The sequence below is a fragment of the Bos indicus x Bos taurus genome, chromosome 21 (genome assembly GCF_003369695.1).
Source record: "Bos indicus x Bos taurus breed Angus x Brahman F1 hybrid chromosome 21, Bos_hybrid_MaternalHap_v2.0, whole genome shotgun sequence".
NCBI classification, from domain to species: Eukaryota; Metazoa; Chordata; class Mammalia; order Artiodactyla; family Bovidae; genus Bos; species Bos indicus x Bos taurus.
In genome coordinates, this window is record NC_040096.1 from 56,157,778 (window position 1) to 56,175,471 (window position 17,694).

General features: G+C 37.7%; 1 protein-coding gene across 2 annotated transcripts in view; it reads right to left on the minus strand.

The window, feature by feature from the left end:
* Positions 1 to 10,252: 10,252 nt before the first annotated feature.
* The window catches only part of PPP4R3A (protein phosphatase 4 regulatory subunit 3A), a 35,474-nt gene continuing 28,032 nt past the window's right edge, over positions 10,253 to 17,694 (minus strand). For both annotated transcript variants that reach the window (XM_027521441.1, XM_027521440.1), the window contains exons 11-15: positions 15,152 to 15,321; positions 14,163 to 14,305; positions 13,321 to 13,511; positions 12,691 to 12,917; positions 10,253 to 11,501 (exon numbers count right to left, since the gene is read on the minus strand). In XM_027521441.1, coding sequence (XP_027377242.1) covers positions 11,391 to 11,501; positions 12,691 to 12,917; positions 13,321 to 13,511; positions 14,163 to 14,305; positions 15,152 to 15,321 — 842 coding nt within the window. In that variant the 3' untranslated portion in view covers positions 10,253 to 11,390. The remainder of the gene's footprint in view (positions 11,502 to 12,690; positions 12,918 to 13,320; positions 13,512 to 14,162; positions 14,306 to 15,151; positions 15,322 to 17,694) is intronic.

Consider the following 17,694-nt stretch of genomic DNA (forward strand, 5'->3'; position numbering starts at 1 on the left):
AAGAATTGGCCTGCAATGCAGGAGACACAGGTTCGATCCCTGGTTCAGAAAGATCCTCTGGTGGAGGAAACGGGAACCCACTCTGGTATTCTTGCCTGGAAAATCCAATGGACAGAGAGGAGCCTGGTGGGTTCCAGTTCAAAGGGTCGCAGAGTCAGACACAACTCTGCACGTTGGGTTGTGGTTGGCCAGGTAGGGTCCCCTGCAACTCCATGTACATTTCACAAGCAGCTTTTCAGTTTCTATAAGGAAGTCAGACTGGGGATTCAGATGGGGATTGCATTGACTCTGTAGATGAGTTTGAAGAGTATTGCAGAATTTACAATATTGCCTTTTAATTCTAAGTGTGAGAGGTTTCCCATTTATTTAGATCTCTTTCATTCTATGGTGTTTTTATATCTTTCAGGTTATACACTCTGCTTCTCTTTCGTTAAATTTGCTCCTAATTTCACATGCTGTGGTAAACGGAATTGTTTCCTTTTGTACTGTTTATTGCAAATGGATAGAAATAACAGTTGATTTTGTTTATTGGTTTTGTATCCTGAAACTTTGCTCAAGCCATTTATTAGTCCTAATAGTCTTATAGTGGATTCCTTATTATTTTCTATATGCAATATTGTGTCATCTACAGTTTTGCTTTCTCCTTACCAGTCTGGATGCCTTTTATTTTCTTGCCTAATTGCCCTGGCTAGAACCTCAAGTACATGTTGAAGTAACAGAAACAGATATCCGGGTCTTCTTTTTGATCTTAGATGCTAAATATCCTTTCATCATTAAGTGAAATATTAAGCTATAGTTTTCTGTAGATGTCCTTTATCAGGTTAAGGAAGTTTCCTCTCCCCAGAGTGTTGAGGGTTTTTATCATGCAAGTGGGTTGATTTTTCCCAAATGCTTTTTTTCTGCATCTGTGAAGAGGATCATGTAGGTTTTGTATTTTGTCCTTTTGATGTGGTGTATTACACTGATTTTTCAAATGTTAAACATCCATGCATTCCTGGGGTAAAACCCCTTTAGTCATGGTGTCTAGTTCTTTTTATTTATTGCTAGATTCATTTCTTAGTATTCTGTTGAGAATTTTTATGACCATATGCGCAAGATACTGTTTTATAGTTTTCTGGTGGTATCTTTGTCTGGATTTGGTATCAGGAAATACTGGCCTCATAGTATGAGTTGGGAAGTGATCCCTCCTCTTCTGTTTTTGGGAAGAATTTGTGAAAAATTGGAGAATTCAGTTTTGAAACCATTTGGGCCATATGACTTTTCTTTATGCGTAGTCTTTTGATCACTAATCCAGTCTCTTCATGTATTAATATATAGATCTGTTCAAACAGTCTAGTGCTTTTTTATTATTGGTATAATGACACAGGACATTATATGAGTCTCAGGTATACGTCAGTTAAGTCACTCAGTCGTGCTATGGGAATTTTAGAAGGGATTACAATGAATCTGTAGATTACTTTGGGTAGTATGGACATTTTAACAATATTATTTATTCCAGTCCATGAACATGGGCTACCTTTCCATTCATTTGGGTCTTTAATTTCATATGCCACTGGTGCCAGTTTACTTTACTTTCTGATTTGGATGGCTCTTACTTCTTCTCTTGCTTTATTGTTCTGGCTAGGACTTCCAATACTATATTGAATTAAAATGATTAGAGTGGGCATCCTTGTCTTGTTCCAGATCTTAGAAGAAAAGCTTTCAGCTTTTACCATTGCATATGAGGTTAACTGTGGGCTTGTCATATATGGCCTTTATAATGATGAGGTACATTCCCTCTATATTTATTTTGTTGAGAGTTATCATAAATGGCGGGAGGAGAAGGGGAAGACAGAGGATTACATGGTTGCCTGGCATTACTGACTCAATGGACGAGTTTGAGTAAACTCCAGGAGTTGGTGATGGACAGGGAGGCCTGGCATGCTGCAGTCCATGGGATTGCAGAGTTGGACACGACTGAGTGACTGAACTGAACTGATCATAAATGGGCTTCCCAGGTGGCACTAATGGTAAAGAACCCACCTGCCAGTGCAGGATACGTAAGAGACGTGGGTTCAATCACTGGGTCGGAAAGATCCCCTGGAGAAGGGCACTGCCACCCACTCCAGTATTCCTGCATGGAGAATCTCATGGACAGAGGGACCTGATGGGCTACAGTCCATAGGATCACAGAGAGTCAGACACGACTGAAGTGACTTAGCACACAGCAGCACACGTTATAAATGGATGTTGAATTTTGTTAAATCCTTTTTCATCTATTGAGATACTCATGATTTTTATCATTCATTTCATTAATGTGACTTAACACATTTATTTACAGATGTTCAACCATCTTTGCACCTTAGGAATAAATCCCATTTGACCATGGATGTAATCCTTTTACGGAGAAGGCAATGGCACCCCTCTCCAGTACTCTTGCCTGGAAAATCCCATGGATGGAGGACCCTGGTAGGCTGCAGTCCATGGGGTCACTAAGAGTCGGACACAACTGAGCAATTTCACTTTAACTTTTCACTTTCATGCATTGGAGAAGGAAATGGCAACCCACTCCAGTGTTCTTGCCTGGAGAATCCCAGGGACGGGGAAGCCTGGTGGGCTGCCGTCTATGGGGTCGCACAGAGTCGGACACGACTGAAGCGACTTAGCAGCAGCAGCAGTGATCTTTTTAATGCATTGTTGGATTTGGTTTGCTAATATTTTGTTGAGGGTTTTTGCATCTATGTTTATCAAGGATATGATCTATAATTTTCTTTTTTTGTGTGTGTGGTGTCCATCTCCGGTTTTGATATCAGGATAATGCTAGCCTCATAAAATGAATTAGAAATGTTTCCTCTTCTTCTAAACTTTGAACAAGTTTAAGAAAGAATGGTATTGATTTTTTTAAATGTTTGGTAGAATTCACTAGTGAACCCATCTGGGTCCACAAAATCCCATCTGGACTTTTCCTGGGAAGTTTTTGATTACCAGTTCAACCTACTTGCTAATAATTTGTCAGTTCAAATTTTTGTCTGATCTTCCTGCGTTTATGTCTTGCTATGATTTTGTCCATTATTCAGTCAGTTCAGTTGCTCAGTCATGTCCAACTCTTTGAGACCCCATGGACTGCAGCACGCCAGGCCTCCCTGTCCATCACCAACTACTGGAGCTTGCTCAAACTCATGCCCATTGAGTCAGTGATGCCATCCAATTATCTCATCCTCTGTCATCCCCTTCTCCTCCTGACTTCAATCTTTCCCAGCATCAGAGTCTTTTCAAATGAGGCAGTTCTTTGCATCAGGTGACCAAAGTATTGGAGTTTCATCTTCAACATCAGTCCTTCCAATGAACATTCAGGACTGATTTCCTTTAGGATGGACTGGTTGGATGTCCTTGCAGTCCAAGGGACTCTCAAGAGTCTTCTCCAACACCACAGTTCAAAAGCATCAATTCTTCAGTGCTCAGCTTTCTTTATAGTCCAACTCTTACATCCATACATGACCATTGGGAAAACTATAGCTCTGACTAGACGGACTTTTGTTGGCAAAGTAACGTCTCTGCTTTTTAGAATGCTGTCTAGGTTGGTCATAGCTTTTCTTCCAAGGAGCAAGCATCTTTTAATTTCATGGCTGCAGTCACCATCTGCAGTGATTTTGGAGCCCAATAAAATAAAGTCTGACACTGTTTCCCCATCTATTTGCCATGAAGTGACGGGACTGGATGCCATGATCTTAGTTTTCTGAATGTTGAGCTTTGAGCCAACTGTTTCACTCTCCTCTTTCACTTTCATCAAGAGGCTCTTTAGTTCTTCTTTGCTTTCTGCCCTAAGTGTGATATCATCTGCATAACTGAGGTTATTGATATTTCTCCCAGCAATCTTGATTCCAGCTTGTTCTTTATCCACCCCAGCATTTCTCATGATGTACTCTGCATAGAAGTTAAATAAGCAGGGTGACAATATAAAGCCTTAATGTACTCTTTTCCCGATTTGGAACCAGGCTGTTTTTCCATGTCCAGTTTTAACTGTTGCTTCTTGACCTGCATACAGATTTCTCAGGGGGCAGGTCAGGTGGTCTGGTATTCCCATCTCTTTCAAAATTTTCCAGTGTGTTGTGATCCACAAAGTCAAAGGCTTTGGCGTAGTCAATAAAGCAGATGTTTTTCTAGAACTCTCTTGCTTTTTTGATGATCCAATGGATGTTGGTAATTATTCCTTTATAATCCTTTTCATTCCTATAACAGTGTCCCAACAAAATATCTTGCATTCTGATTTTTGTAATGTGAATCCTCTATTTTTCTTGAACAATTAAGCGTGTGTGTGTGTTTTTCCTCCACTGTAATCAAGTTTGCCACTTCCAGTAGTGGAACTGCTTGGTTTCACAGCTGTTCTGCATTGGTAGAACTACCTAGGTGGTTCAGCTGAGGGAGAAGTGGAAGGTGGGCATGGGAGTGACCTGAGCCCCAAATGGCAGACTCCCACTTTTTAATGTAAAGATTCCTGAATGAACTCTTCTTAATTTGTTATATGCCTTTGGCTAATTTCCAGAGTGCTGAAATAGTTGGTTTTGATAATTTTTAAATTGTCAGTTTTTAAATACTTTAAAATTTTTAAATATTCAGTTTTTAGTTTTCATGGGGGAGATTTGCAAGTTCATCATGTTGCCAGTGCTGAATGTATATTTTTACCCAATATTTTGGGTATTGACAGCCCCTGCCACTGTATAGACTGAATTGACTCATGAAAATGGATAGTTTTAAGTTTTAAAGACAAAAATCATCATAGCCATTTCCCTCCATTTTGGACTGTATTAATATATTACATACCTACCATCTATTGAATATTGGGATACTTGCTTTATCTACACACACACACACACATACACACATTCATTCTACAGTCCTCACACTTGACTTGTAATGTTACTCTCATTGTGGATGGGGAAACCAAGCCTTGAGGAGCTTGTCTAACGTACTCAGTAGGGGAGGAAGAAGTCACGCAGGCCATTCTGACTATGCTGTTGCCATCATACCTGTTTCTGCAGTTGTTCACCACTTTCTCCAAGGAAATGTGTTCTTGGTATCAATTTGATTCAGTCAGTTCAGTCGCTCAGTTGTGTCTGACTCCTTGCGACCGCATGCACTGCAGCACGCCAGGAGTGGCGTGATGGACTGCAGCATGTCCATCACCAATTCCCGGAGCTTGCTCAGACTCATGTCCATCGAGTCAGTGATGTCATCCAACTATCTCATCCTCTGTCATCCCCTTCTCCTCCTGCCTTCAAACGTTCCCTGCATCATGGTCTTTTCTAGTGAGTCAGTTCTTCACATCAGGCGGCCAAAGTATTGGAGCTTCAGCTTCAGTATCAGTCCTTCCAATGAGTATTCAGGACTGATTTCCTTTAGGATGGACTGGTTGGATCTCCTTGCAGTCCAAAGGACTCTCAAGAGTCTTCTCCAACACCACAGTTCAAAATAATCAATTATTTGGCGCTCAGCTTTATAGCTGAGCTGGGCACTCAGCTCTCCCATCCACACATGAGTACTGGAAAAACCATAGCTTTGACTAGACGGACCTTTGTTGGCAAAGTAATGTCTCTGCTTTTTAGTATACTGTCTAGGTTGGTCATAGCTTTTCTTCCAAGGAGCAAGCGTCTTTTAATTTTATGGCTGCAGTCGCCATCTGCAGTGATTTTGGAGCCCAGAATATAAAGTCCGTCACTGTTTGCCCATCTATTTGCCATGAAGTGATGGGACTGGATGCCATGATGTTCATTTTTTAAATGCTGAGTTTTAAGCCAACTTTTTCACTTTTATCAGGAGGTTCTTTAGTTCTTCTTCACTTTCTGCCCTAAGTGGGGTGTCATCTGCATATGTGAGGTTATTGACATTTCTCCTGGCAATCTTGATTCCAGCTTGTGCTGCGTCCAGCCTGGCATTTTGTATGATATACTCTGCATGTAAGTTAAAGAAACAGGGTGACAGAATACAGCCCTGACGTACTCCTTTCCGTCTGTTGTTTCATGTCTGGTTCTAACTGTTGCTTCTTGACCTGCAGATAGATTTCTCAGGAGGCAGGTCAGGTGGTCTGGTATTCCCATCTCTTGAAGAATTTTCCACAGTTTGTTGTGATCCACACAGTCAAAGGCTTTGGCATAGTCAACGAGGCAGATGTTTTTCTGGAACTCTCTTGCTTTTTCTATGATCCAGTGGATGTTATGTCCAGCGGCAATTTGATCTCTGGTTCCTCTCTTTTCTAAATCCAGCTTGTACATCTGGAAGTTCTCTGTTCATGTACTGTTGAAGCCTTGGAGAATTTTGAGCATTACTTTGCTAGCATGTGAGATGAGTGCAATTGTGTGGTAGTTTGAACATTCTAATCGACTTGATTAATCAACATGTGTGGAGCACATATTGTTAGTTTCTTGAGTCTCATTCAACCTGGTTTGTTCTGTCCCCAGCCTCCCCCACTGCTTTCTAGTCTTCCAATGTAGGTCCATAAAGAACTTGTATTGGGAGGGCTTATGATGAAAGGTTTTCACTAATAATTCAAATCACATTCAGACCCTTTTTGAAAGCGGCCTGAGTATTCTAAAAGCCACTTTTTTTTTTTTTTTTTTCTGGGCTTTTGGTTTTTATGGGGCACCTACTTCCCACAATATGAGCCAAAAAATAACCATCCTGGAGGTTAATAAAATTTCATTATTTCCTCTTCTTCTTCCAGAACGGTACTTTATAGAATGCTGTACTACAGTTTGAATGATCACATTCTTCAAGCTCTTTATCAGAAACGTTATTCTTTCAGAAATGAAATGCATCCGTTTTCTCATTCTTGTGAAGTGCTCATTGAGTCGACACAGAAAATCTATTTACCCAACCAATCTACCTACATATCTGATCATATAAATCTAGTCTTCCTTCTGGGAACTCACACCCCAAGAAATAGACCAAGATACAAATGTTTAAGTGTGTTAGATAAATAAAACATGCAGACCACTAGATGTGAAATCTACAGCCTTTGGCTAAGTCTAGCTATAAAAGGGGAGAAGGCAATGGCACCCCACTCCAGTACTCTTGCCTGGAAAGTCCCATGGATGGAGGAGCCTGGTGGGCTGTGGTCCACGGGGTCGCCAAGAGTCAGACACGACTGAGCGACTTCACTTTCTTTTCACTTTCATGCATTGGAGAAGGAAATGGCAACCCACTCCAGTGTTCTTGCCTGAAAAATCCCAGGGACGGGGGAGCCTGGTGGGCTGCCGTCTATGGGGTCGCACAGAGTCAGACACGACTGAAGCGACTTAGCAGCAGCAGCAGCAGTAGCTATAAAAGGCAGGGGTCTATATGTACATGTAAAGAACTATGACCAACAACACATCAGTAAGAGAATTAGAGGTGTGGAGTTCAGGATGAACAGAACTGAAGTGCAGTTTTAATAGTTGTTAAAATGATTCAAGATAGGCTAATTGTATGAACCTAAAATACTCCCTTTGTCACTAATCTAAGGCTTACCAGCATAAAGGACAAGACAAAGGTCTTGAGTCCTCTCCCTTTATATCCACAAAGAGAATCTTATGGTCAAGAATGAGTCAAACTGACTGTGTAGGGGTGTCTGCTAAGACTTCCCTAGTCTGTATATTGTATGTACATTACTCAGTCTTTCCTTCATTTATCCAGTAAACATTTGGAGATTCATCTGTAGGCCATGTATCATGTTAGACACTAACAACTCTTCCTTCAAGGTCAGAGTCCCTAAGTGTAAGAGGAACAGTTCAAAAGGATAAATGAGTTCATCAGCAGGCAAGGCAAGAGCGTTCAGAGGCACATGACATGTACTCACTGCCGTATTTAAAATACATCATCAGTAATCACCAAGGACCCAGTGTACAGCACATGGACTCTGCTAAATGTTACCTGGCAGCCTGGTTGGAAAGGGGTTTAAGGAAGAATGGATACATGTATGGCTAAGCTCCTTCGCTGTTGACCTGAAACTATCACATTGTTAATCAGCTATACCCCAATACAAAATAAAAAGTTCAAAAGGAAAAAAAAAAAAAAAGACATACGACAGGCAGTCTTTTAGGGCACAGAACAAACGGATAGGGACATAAAAGTAACGTGGCTTGATGGAAACTGGGAAGATGAGTACCCTGATGAATCGCAGCAGTGGTCAAGCAGGGAGCTATCAGACAGTAGAAAGGTCAGTAATGTTACAGCACATGATGTTAGAGCAGCCGAGAACAAGGTATCAGGAAGATAATGGATAGTAGCCAATGCTGCCTAGGTGTCAGGTAATATAAACTGGATAGGGTCCCCTGAATTTGTGATAGGATGACCTACACCACGGTGGGAACATAAAGAAATTAAGCCCATTTAGCATCATGTTGAAGGAATCACTAAGCCCTTGGAGATCTTAACCTATGAGAGCAAAAAGGTCAAGGAAAGTTATGTCTCCAACAAGAGTTATTTTAAGGACCGAGACATCTGACTCCAGCAGTTAGCACATTTGTCTATTTGAAGAGAGTCTCTAATTTCCTTTCAAAACAGCCAAGATAAATCATTAAGGCCAAAGGGAAAAATCAAACTAATCTAGCATTGAGTACCCCAGTATACTGATGACTGCCACATTTCATGTGTCAATGTTCCATATAATGGTAGACAATACTTCATCCCATAAACATGTTTTTATAATCCTCTTGCTCGAAATATTATGGCAGTTAATATAACCTCATATATAAGGATTTTGAAGGTCCTAAATTTTCCCCTAGAGGAATTTTTGATATGGTAAATACTAGAGGTTGGTAACTTTAAGATCTCCACTTAAAAGAACTCTTCCAGTGTAAACTCCTTGCTATTCTAAGCTTTGCAAAGGCCAATGCTTACATTAAGAATTAAAAAAGAGACACATTCCTCCCTGCTCCATGCCTCCCCTTCATTTCCACAACTGACTTGCACATTGGCCTTCCAAAGAAAATGACACGCAGAATCTGAGTACGATCAGGCTGGGAAAACCCATCAGGCTTCATTCTATCAAAAAAGTCCCGAGTAACATTTCTTGACAAGATGGATGTCAAGGTGTTTTCTCTTGACAATTACAGGTTTTTTTTTTTTGTTTTTTTTTTTTTTTCAGAAATTGCTAGGTAATCACTGAGAGGTGAAATGTGCTTTCCCTTTTATAAAATGAGGAAAAGAACCAATAGGTATCATTAAAATATGTGAATACTTACATTATACTGACATTGGTTATCAAGATAGTATTTACACTCAAAAGCATGGATTTTTGTGTCAGATGAACTGTGTCAAGTATTGTTTTTCTAGTAATTTATTGCTAATAGTCTTCCTCCATGAAACTTTTTTCTCCTATTGTAGCAACTTGTATGAAGTTTCTACTTTAGTAACCAACCTGTGCATCATTGAAAGGGCATCTCTTAAATGTTGAAGCTTGATAGTTAATACCTATTTTTCTTTTTTTTTTTAAATATACTGGACCACAATTCATGAAAATAAGGGGTGGTTCTTCCCATTACCCAAGAACTCCCAGAATACCAAGACAAGTAAGTGTTGCATGAGTCAATCAGAAAGATCAGTTTAAACTGTATGTTTAAGGAACAGACATTTCACATGGACTTTCTAGGTAATAAAGGAAGACATAATATAATTAAGTTAGATCCTATTAAGTTTTTGTTCTCTTTATTTACAACATAAATTGATTAAAATTATTAATTGCCAGAACTTGTGACCCAGAAGTATCTCTATACTGTAGTGAAATACACTTAACTCTTATAATGCACCCAAAGTTTCATTAAAAAAAAAAAAAAAATTAGTCAACAATAAGACTCTCATGACTGTAGCAAGTTGATGATTTCCGGTTTTCTGCTCACCTGTTCCATGTAACATGTTTTGGTACCTCGATGTACTGAGCGCTAGCAAAGGAGCGCAGGTCGGAGCACACAGTGCTCGCTGGACTATCCAGTTAAAGTGTGTGATACTTAAAATAGTATCCTTTTCCTAGATAGGAATTTTTATTCACATTTGCAAATACATTCTTCCGTAAGTTCTAAAATCTTCACTTTAAAAAAGTGAAGGTATGTGGAACTGAGATATTTATGTTTCCTTAAAAATTTTAGCACACCTAAGACAATAAAAAGAACCTATTTAAAAAATACTGTTAATAAGGTGGTATCTGATGGTCCTCTGGCCAGGTATTTATTTAGGAACCATCAATTACAACTCCAACTGGTATTCCAAAGGGAGCAGTTAAAAAAAAGAAAAATACAACTAATACAATTTCTCTTACTCTTCACTTTTATTATTCAAAAGTCAGTATGTTATTCTTAAATCATTCATCCTCAATTTTGATTTAATGTACCATCATTTTTCCCCAGATATGAAATTTCAGAATCTCTTTGGAATACTAATTTCACGTTTCTAGGTTTAACAAAACTGTTGAAATTTTAAATTCCATTCTGTTTCCCTGAATTCTCAAGACAATTGCTGATGTAAATTTTAATATAAAATATTTAGTCACAAAATAGTATTGCTTTTTGTATGCACATAGTTGTAAGATTACTTTGCTTTTGTCAATAAAAACTATACCATCTTTCATAAAACTCTAAACAAATTAAGAAATGTAGAACAAAAATTACACATGGTAAAACAGGTACCAGCACAACGTTAGGTTATATTACATCAAAAAAAATTTTAATGGTCCCAAATATATATACTCAACAACTAAGCATACACTCAGAGAAGAAGAAAAAAAATCAAAAACAAAATGAAACAAAAAATTATGACACAAATGACCACATCTAGAATTCCACTCAATCTTTAATCAAGTAGGGACAAATCCCCACTTAAAAAAATCTGCAGTTTGAAGGGCAAAGGGAACAGATAAAAAAGAGGAAACTTTATATTCGCCCCTCCCCCAAAGAAGTTTTCCAAACCTGTTGTAACTTGACTAAAATGTTCAGAATGTATGATTTTAAAGGCAGGTCTCTTTATACAAAGAAACTGCTGGCATTCTTAACTAGTGAAGAATTATGGCAGAAAAGCCTATTCTTCTGAGTCTCAAACATGGTCCGAGAAAGCATATTCTGATTGTAGCAACTGACCAGTCAAACCAGAGTTCCACTTACAAAACCCCTGCCCTGTTGGCTTTTTGTTTCCATTTCCTTCCCTGAGAAAAGGGCAATGTGTGGTCCAAGCTGGAGAGCTCAAAGGCGTAAGTCCTTCCCCTAAATGCGTAACATCCCCTCCTCCTGCTCCACTGAATTGGCACTTGATGAGCAGAAGTCAAGTGTGCGAGCTGATGGGTGTGTCAGTCATTCACAAGAAACCACTGCTTTGTTGTCGATGTTGTAGTGGGGAGGGGTAGAGAACCAGTTTTCTTGACAGGTCCTGATCACAGGCAGTTGCCACTATTATGACTCAAACTTTGCTTTCTTTGACAACGGCAGAGTGTCTTCCTTGTCATCATCCTCATCGTCCTCTTCATCATCGTCAGGGTAATCTACCAGACCCACGAGGCCTCCCTGTTCAAAAATAAGGATTATTTCAAGAAAAGACTACGTTTTTTAATACTTGTGTTTTAAGTCTGAGTAAAGGACATCCTCCCACCCCAATATACAAACTGGTTATTTCTGGGAGGTGAGACTGTATGGAGCTGAAATTTATTACATATTTCCCAAGTTTTCCATGATAAATTTTTAAGCAGCTGATGGGATTTCCCTGGTGGCTCAGATGGTAAAGAAATCTGCCTGCAATACAGGAGACCCAGGCGCGATCCCTAGGTTGGAAAGATCCCCTGGAGAGGGGAATGGCAACCCACTCCAGTATTCTTGCCTGGAGAATCCCATGGACAGAGGAACCTGGTAGGCTATATAGTCCATGAATTACAAAGAGTCAGACACAACTGATAAACTTAACACTTTCACGTGATCCTTGCAAACCACTCGGGAGATCAATACTAAGTACTGAATTTAAAATTCAAAATTTAAGTTTTAAGACTTAATGCATTAAAATTTTTTAACACAGTCTCAACAGTATCAAAATTAAAACCACAGAAAATAAACAGACCACTAGAAATAAGGGTAGACAGGCTCTCAGAGGCTAGGAAAGTGATTCTGCCCTGTTCCTTTCTCATTTCATCCAGGCCCTGCTCCTTCACCAGAAACCACTGTGACTCACATCAGACCTGTTGTACATCAATGAATCCCAAATGCCACTGTGTTAGCTTAGTCCAGGGAAACATAAGGTGGCCAAAAAAATTGGTTTTTATTTAGAGATTATGTTTGTCTCGTATTTTGGTGGTAAAATTTTGATCCTTCCTAAATGAAATGTTTGTGATAGTAGACAGTTAATTGCTTTTTATAAACCTTGCTTTAAAAAAAAAAAAAAAAAAAAAGGCATGTCCAGATATTTAAATTATCTTCTCCCCACGAAGTCTTTACCTGGGTATTAATTGGGAAAATTGATAAAATATAGTAAACTTTCTGTAAATGTTTTGACATATACAAGTATGAGCCTAAGGTTCTAAAATGTGAACAGCCAAAATAAGAATATATTCAAACTTCTATATGGGTTGTAAAAACTTTCAGAAATCTTTCAGCTCCTGGTGGGAGAATTCTTCTCTAGTTCACAAATGTTAAAATCAGTTCCAAAAGACAGTAACTGAAAGGAGTCCTAGCCATGACAATTAGTGTTGAGAAAGCTGGAACATACCTTGGTAGTAATAGCTGCCGTCTGAGATGTACTTTTAGGGATGGATCCAGGAGAGCCTGGAGACCCTGGCGATCCAGGTGATCCTGGAGAACCAGGCAGATTTGTTGCAGGTGACTGGCTGGAGAGGGTGGTCTTTGTTCCACTAGAGAGGGAAAGCTTGAAACTTGGGCTCTGCCGACCAGAAAGATTCGTTTTCAGAAGCACCTCCTTTTCCTCACTTTCTTTTACTAAAAATGAGAATATTGTCAATAGTTGTCACCCGTACTCATCTTTTACAATACCTCCAAATGAGGTGGCACTAAAACACAATAATTAACTAGCTTACTCCTTTGCAAGAGAGCAACACTGAAATTGTTTGTGAACAAAGCTTAGCAAAATATTAGGCGTCCTTATCCAGAAAAGGAAGGAAACCTTCATTGTTCTACCCTTCCTGAAATATCTTACACAAGTCAGATGAAGGAAATTTAGTCTATACCTTCACAACAGAGCTATTTAATCCACAGTCTATAAAAGCAAGAGTCTTTTAAAATCTGTTGTGACACAAAGTAGATACGAATCACTGTCAAGAAAAAAAGGATAAACCTAGAGTGAGAAAGCCTTCATTTTTCTCTGCCCATCTTTTCAACATACATTTCTTCCTCTCCATGAATTTACTTATTGGATCCATAATGTCATCATCATTCTTAGTTTTGTCAGATGGAGACACTACAGCTTCTCCATCTTCCATGTCGTCTTCATCTGTGTTGAACCACATCTCCTCTTCATCTTCTAGTGTTCTAGCATCTCTTCGATATCGATGATTCCTCAAAATGGAACGCATACTGTGAGCAAAGAGAAGAGTAAAATGAACAGACTTATAAGGACTTTTTTAGTCTTCAAATATTGTCCCAAATTACAGTCTTAATAGATTAATGGAATATTACAGATTCACAGACATAGAGGCTGTGGGAAAAAGAACAAAACAAAACAGATTTTACCCAGCACAGAACAAAACACTACACTCTACCATATCTAGTGTTAATTAGTGGAATCAAAATCCCTATTATCAAAATTGTACTGTTACAGATCAGTTATTAAACTAGGAATTAACAAGTCTTAATTTATGGATTTAAAAATATACCACAAGTATGTGAATTCAGGTATTTTGGAAAAAGGTACACAACCTCATTAAAATAATTTGTAACATTAAAGAAAAACTAATAATCTGATTTTACTTTGGACACAAAAAATTAGCCTTACTGTCATATCAGTGTTTTGCTTTTTTTCTTTTGCATTGTCTAACTGGATATATATGCCTGAGATAGGTCTACAGGTCATATCCACCTAACACTGCCAGGAAAACATTTACATTGATCATTAGAGAAAAATACAACTTCTGTTTATTTCCCCCTCCCTTGCCAAGCTAAATAATACACAAACAAAAAAGAGCTGCCACCATAAACCTGAATAGGTTCAAATATGTGGTAATCTACCTGTCAAGTTTGGGATTATCTTGCCTTTCTCTTTGTTGTTCAAATCTCAGTTTCAATCCTTTAAATGTTTGTACATAATCTACATCTTCCAGTGCTTTCCAGTAATTTTCAACTACATGAGCAGTTAATGACTTTATATCTTCCTATAAAAAGAATTATAATACAAAATGATAGGGAAAATGTTAATTTAGCAAAATATGAGGCTTAACTGCAGTGAACTCATAAACTCTCCCAGAATAGTAATTTCATAAAATTATTATCCAATCTTAGGGACAAATGAAAATGTGGCTACTTCCATATCCCCCAACTTTTGGTGCACCTCATAATTATCCATGGCTCTTTCCAAAGTAAATGCCCAGGTTCCACCCTAGATGATTCTCATTCAGTTAAGTCTGGGCTGAGCAAATATATTTTAAAATCACACTACAAAACAGTGCTAGAGATGGATGGCGGTGATGACTGCAAAACAATGTGAATGCACTTAATGCCACTGAACTGCACCCTTTAAAAATGGTTAAAAGGGCCAATTCTGTTATGTATATTTTACCATAATGTGTTAAAAAAACATGCCACAGATAATTAAGACACACACCAGTGTTTGAGAACTGCAAACATACTATATCAAAGAATCAAGTTTTCGCTCTTAAGAAACATGAAGAAACGTCAAGAAAAATCCAGAAAACCTCAAAGTCAAAAACAAAATAAAAACACATCCAAACACTAAGTCAACTATAATTTCACTTTCTTAAAACGACCAACATGACATTATTATATCAGTTTTCAAACTATTCTATAAAGGATTCATAGCTGCTGAGAGAGATTATTTTATTTTCTTAGTTGGAATTGAATCTCTCGTAAGCTTTTGGTAACATTGGTTTCCTTTCAGAAATTCTCTCCAAATATAATCTCAAAAAAGCCAAAATACCAATAATGCTTATTAGATTTTCTCAAACAAAATCAAAATTCTAACTAAAAAGCATAAAACCTACCACTCTAATAAATTCAAACATTTCTATTATAGCAGAGTTCATCAGATTGTAGCGGGATCCATTGTTGAGAAATGCTTTGACTACTGGTTCAAATAAAAAACTTTTCATTATGTAGCGGTTGTAAAACTCATCTTTTAATCCAATGATCTTTCTCTTAAAACGAAGAGCACCTGAAACACAGAGGTATTGTTGTTCAAATCACATACCATATTTTCGTATTTTAGAATTACAAAAAATAAACCAAAACTATTTAATAAACATAGTTCTTCATGCAGTAATAAGTTACTGCTTCCAGAAGTAAGAACCTAAAAGATTACAAAAGGGTTATCAGAAAAATGTATTCTAAAAGCAGTGTATGTCATCATAGAACGCAAGTCTTAGCCAGAAAAATTCTGGAATTAAGTTACTAATTACCAAGATGTATTTTATATCTGAAGTAAGAAATAAGATTGGGCTAATAAATGAATTAACCTATCATACTACTGCAGATGAGAAAATTCCAAATGTAACCTTTTGTATCTACCTTCAGAACAATAGAAGAAATATTAGGGCAATCCACTCTATAATTTGACCTTATTTTTGGACACTCTTATTATTTTAAATCAGGGTTAATGGGTTTACATTGGTTTGTATTTCGATGTGTTTGCAGAAATGCCATAAACCCACAGAAATCTGTAGGACCCCAAATTTGCCTTCCCATAGATTAGGAATCAATTTAGAGGATGCTTTTAAAATGTGGTCCTCTATGCTTGCTGCAGCGAGTATGCTTTTTTTCCCTAGTTTTCCTTTTTACAATTAATTAGGCTTTAACTTACAGATTAAAAGGTATATTTACATCTTGAAGTATGGGGAGTTACTTAAGTCACCATTCATCAAGATCCAAATATACTCAGACAGCTAGACTTCAACAAAGCCCTCTTCACCTAAACGTAATTATCAGTAAGTTAATGCCCCAGTTATTGTAAACAGTTCAAAAAAGCATACTCACTTCATGCAGTCACATCGTCTTCGGTTGGCAAGATTAAATATTGTGTTTGTATTTTGGTTTCTTTGGAGATCATGGAAGTGGCTCGTTAAATTGCCAATTTGTTATTAATCAAGTCCTTCATGAGCAGGTAGCCAGGCAACCATGCTGACACGGTTTCTGGGTAGGAAGGCAGAGGAGTAAAGCAGCTCAATTTTTCTTTAGTTGGCAGAAAAGAGGTCCACAAGTGAATGCCCAATTAGGTACAGTTGAGTATAAACTGCCTTAACAATCCAGCTTATTTAAGAGTGTCTCTTACTAAAGAGACACACTGGGCAGGGAGTTCAAAATAGTTTAAAAGTATTTTTAAACTACTATATAGTTTCAAATACAAAAGCATGGTGAAATAAAACATTTTAAACAATAAGCGGCATCTTTCTTTGTGATAATAAGTCAAAGCCTAACAATGAGTTTTGAGAGCCTTTTTTTTTTTTTTTTTTTAAATGTTGCTTGACAGAGGAACTTAGGCAGTTCCATTTGTCAGAATAAAAATCAGAACTCATGCTAATAGGCCAAATTTTAAGCTTTTAGTAAATAAGGCAAGTGCTATTATCTTAAAAATTGTTACTCCAGCTTTGCAGGCTTTTTGGAGACTTGTGTCCTACCATAACACACACTGGCTAAACCCCGTGGTCTGCATGCATTTCCTGGGTAAGTGAAAAGAACTCCCTTTCTAGAATTCACTAAGACAGAGTATGCAGATGGTGCCACTGCCATCTCCTCAACAGCAGTTTTGTTCAAAACTGCTAAGGTGGATAGAATGTGATTCTAATGGGCTTTTTTGTTTTGCTCCTCATTTGCCCTTATATATTTATATTAAGAGCTGTGTTATTTCCACCCATACCTCTCCCCAAAAAGAAACTTGTATGAAAAATATCCAAACACTATTCTTGTTCTTGAATAAAAACTTACTTTAAAAAATTTACTAGTGAGTTCTATGAAGTCAAGCTGCTCAAAGGAGAGTAGAGAAAGCTTTTGGGATAAGTCAAATTAGCACAACTATAGGAATTTCAACGTAAAAGTGGCACTTGGCTTCCACTCACATCTCTAACATTCATTAGCATGCCAGGGATCTCTTAATGCTTAGTGTTAATCATCTCTGAAATAATAAATCTTACCTTATACAACATGAGATCTTATATATATAAGTGTGAAACTTTTTGCCTCACATGTAACTAATGATACCATTAGTTATACTAATGAATCATCTACCACAAAAGTTTTACTTCATTCTTCATATAGATTTTCATACTTTAAATAAAAACAATCAAACATCATAAAGGTATGAGCTAAAAAGCTACAGTGTAAAATCCAAGAATCTGGAAAAGGCCAAGACTGATAAAACTGGTGTGTATATTTGTGTATACTCAACACAAACATATCTAATGTATAAGGACTAGGTAACAATTGCTGTTCTCACCCACAGACTTATGTTGTCTTTAAATATAAGAAAAAAATTAAGAACCAGCAGATATAAAAAATGCAAAGTCCTCAAAATTTAAGCAATCTTTTGTCTTTA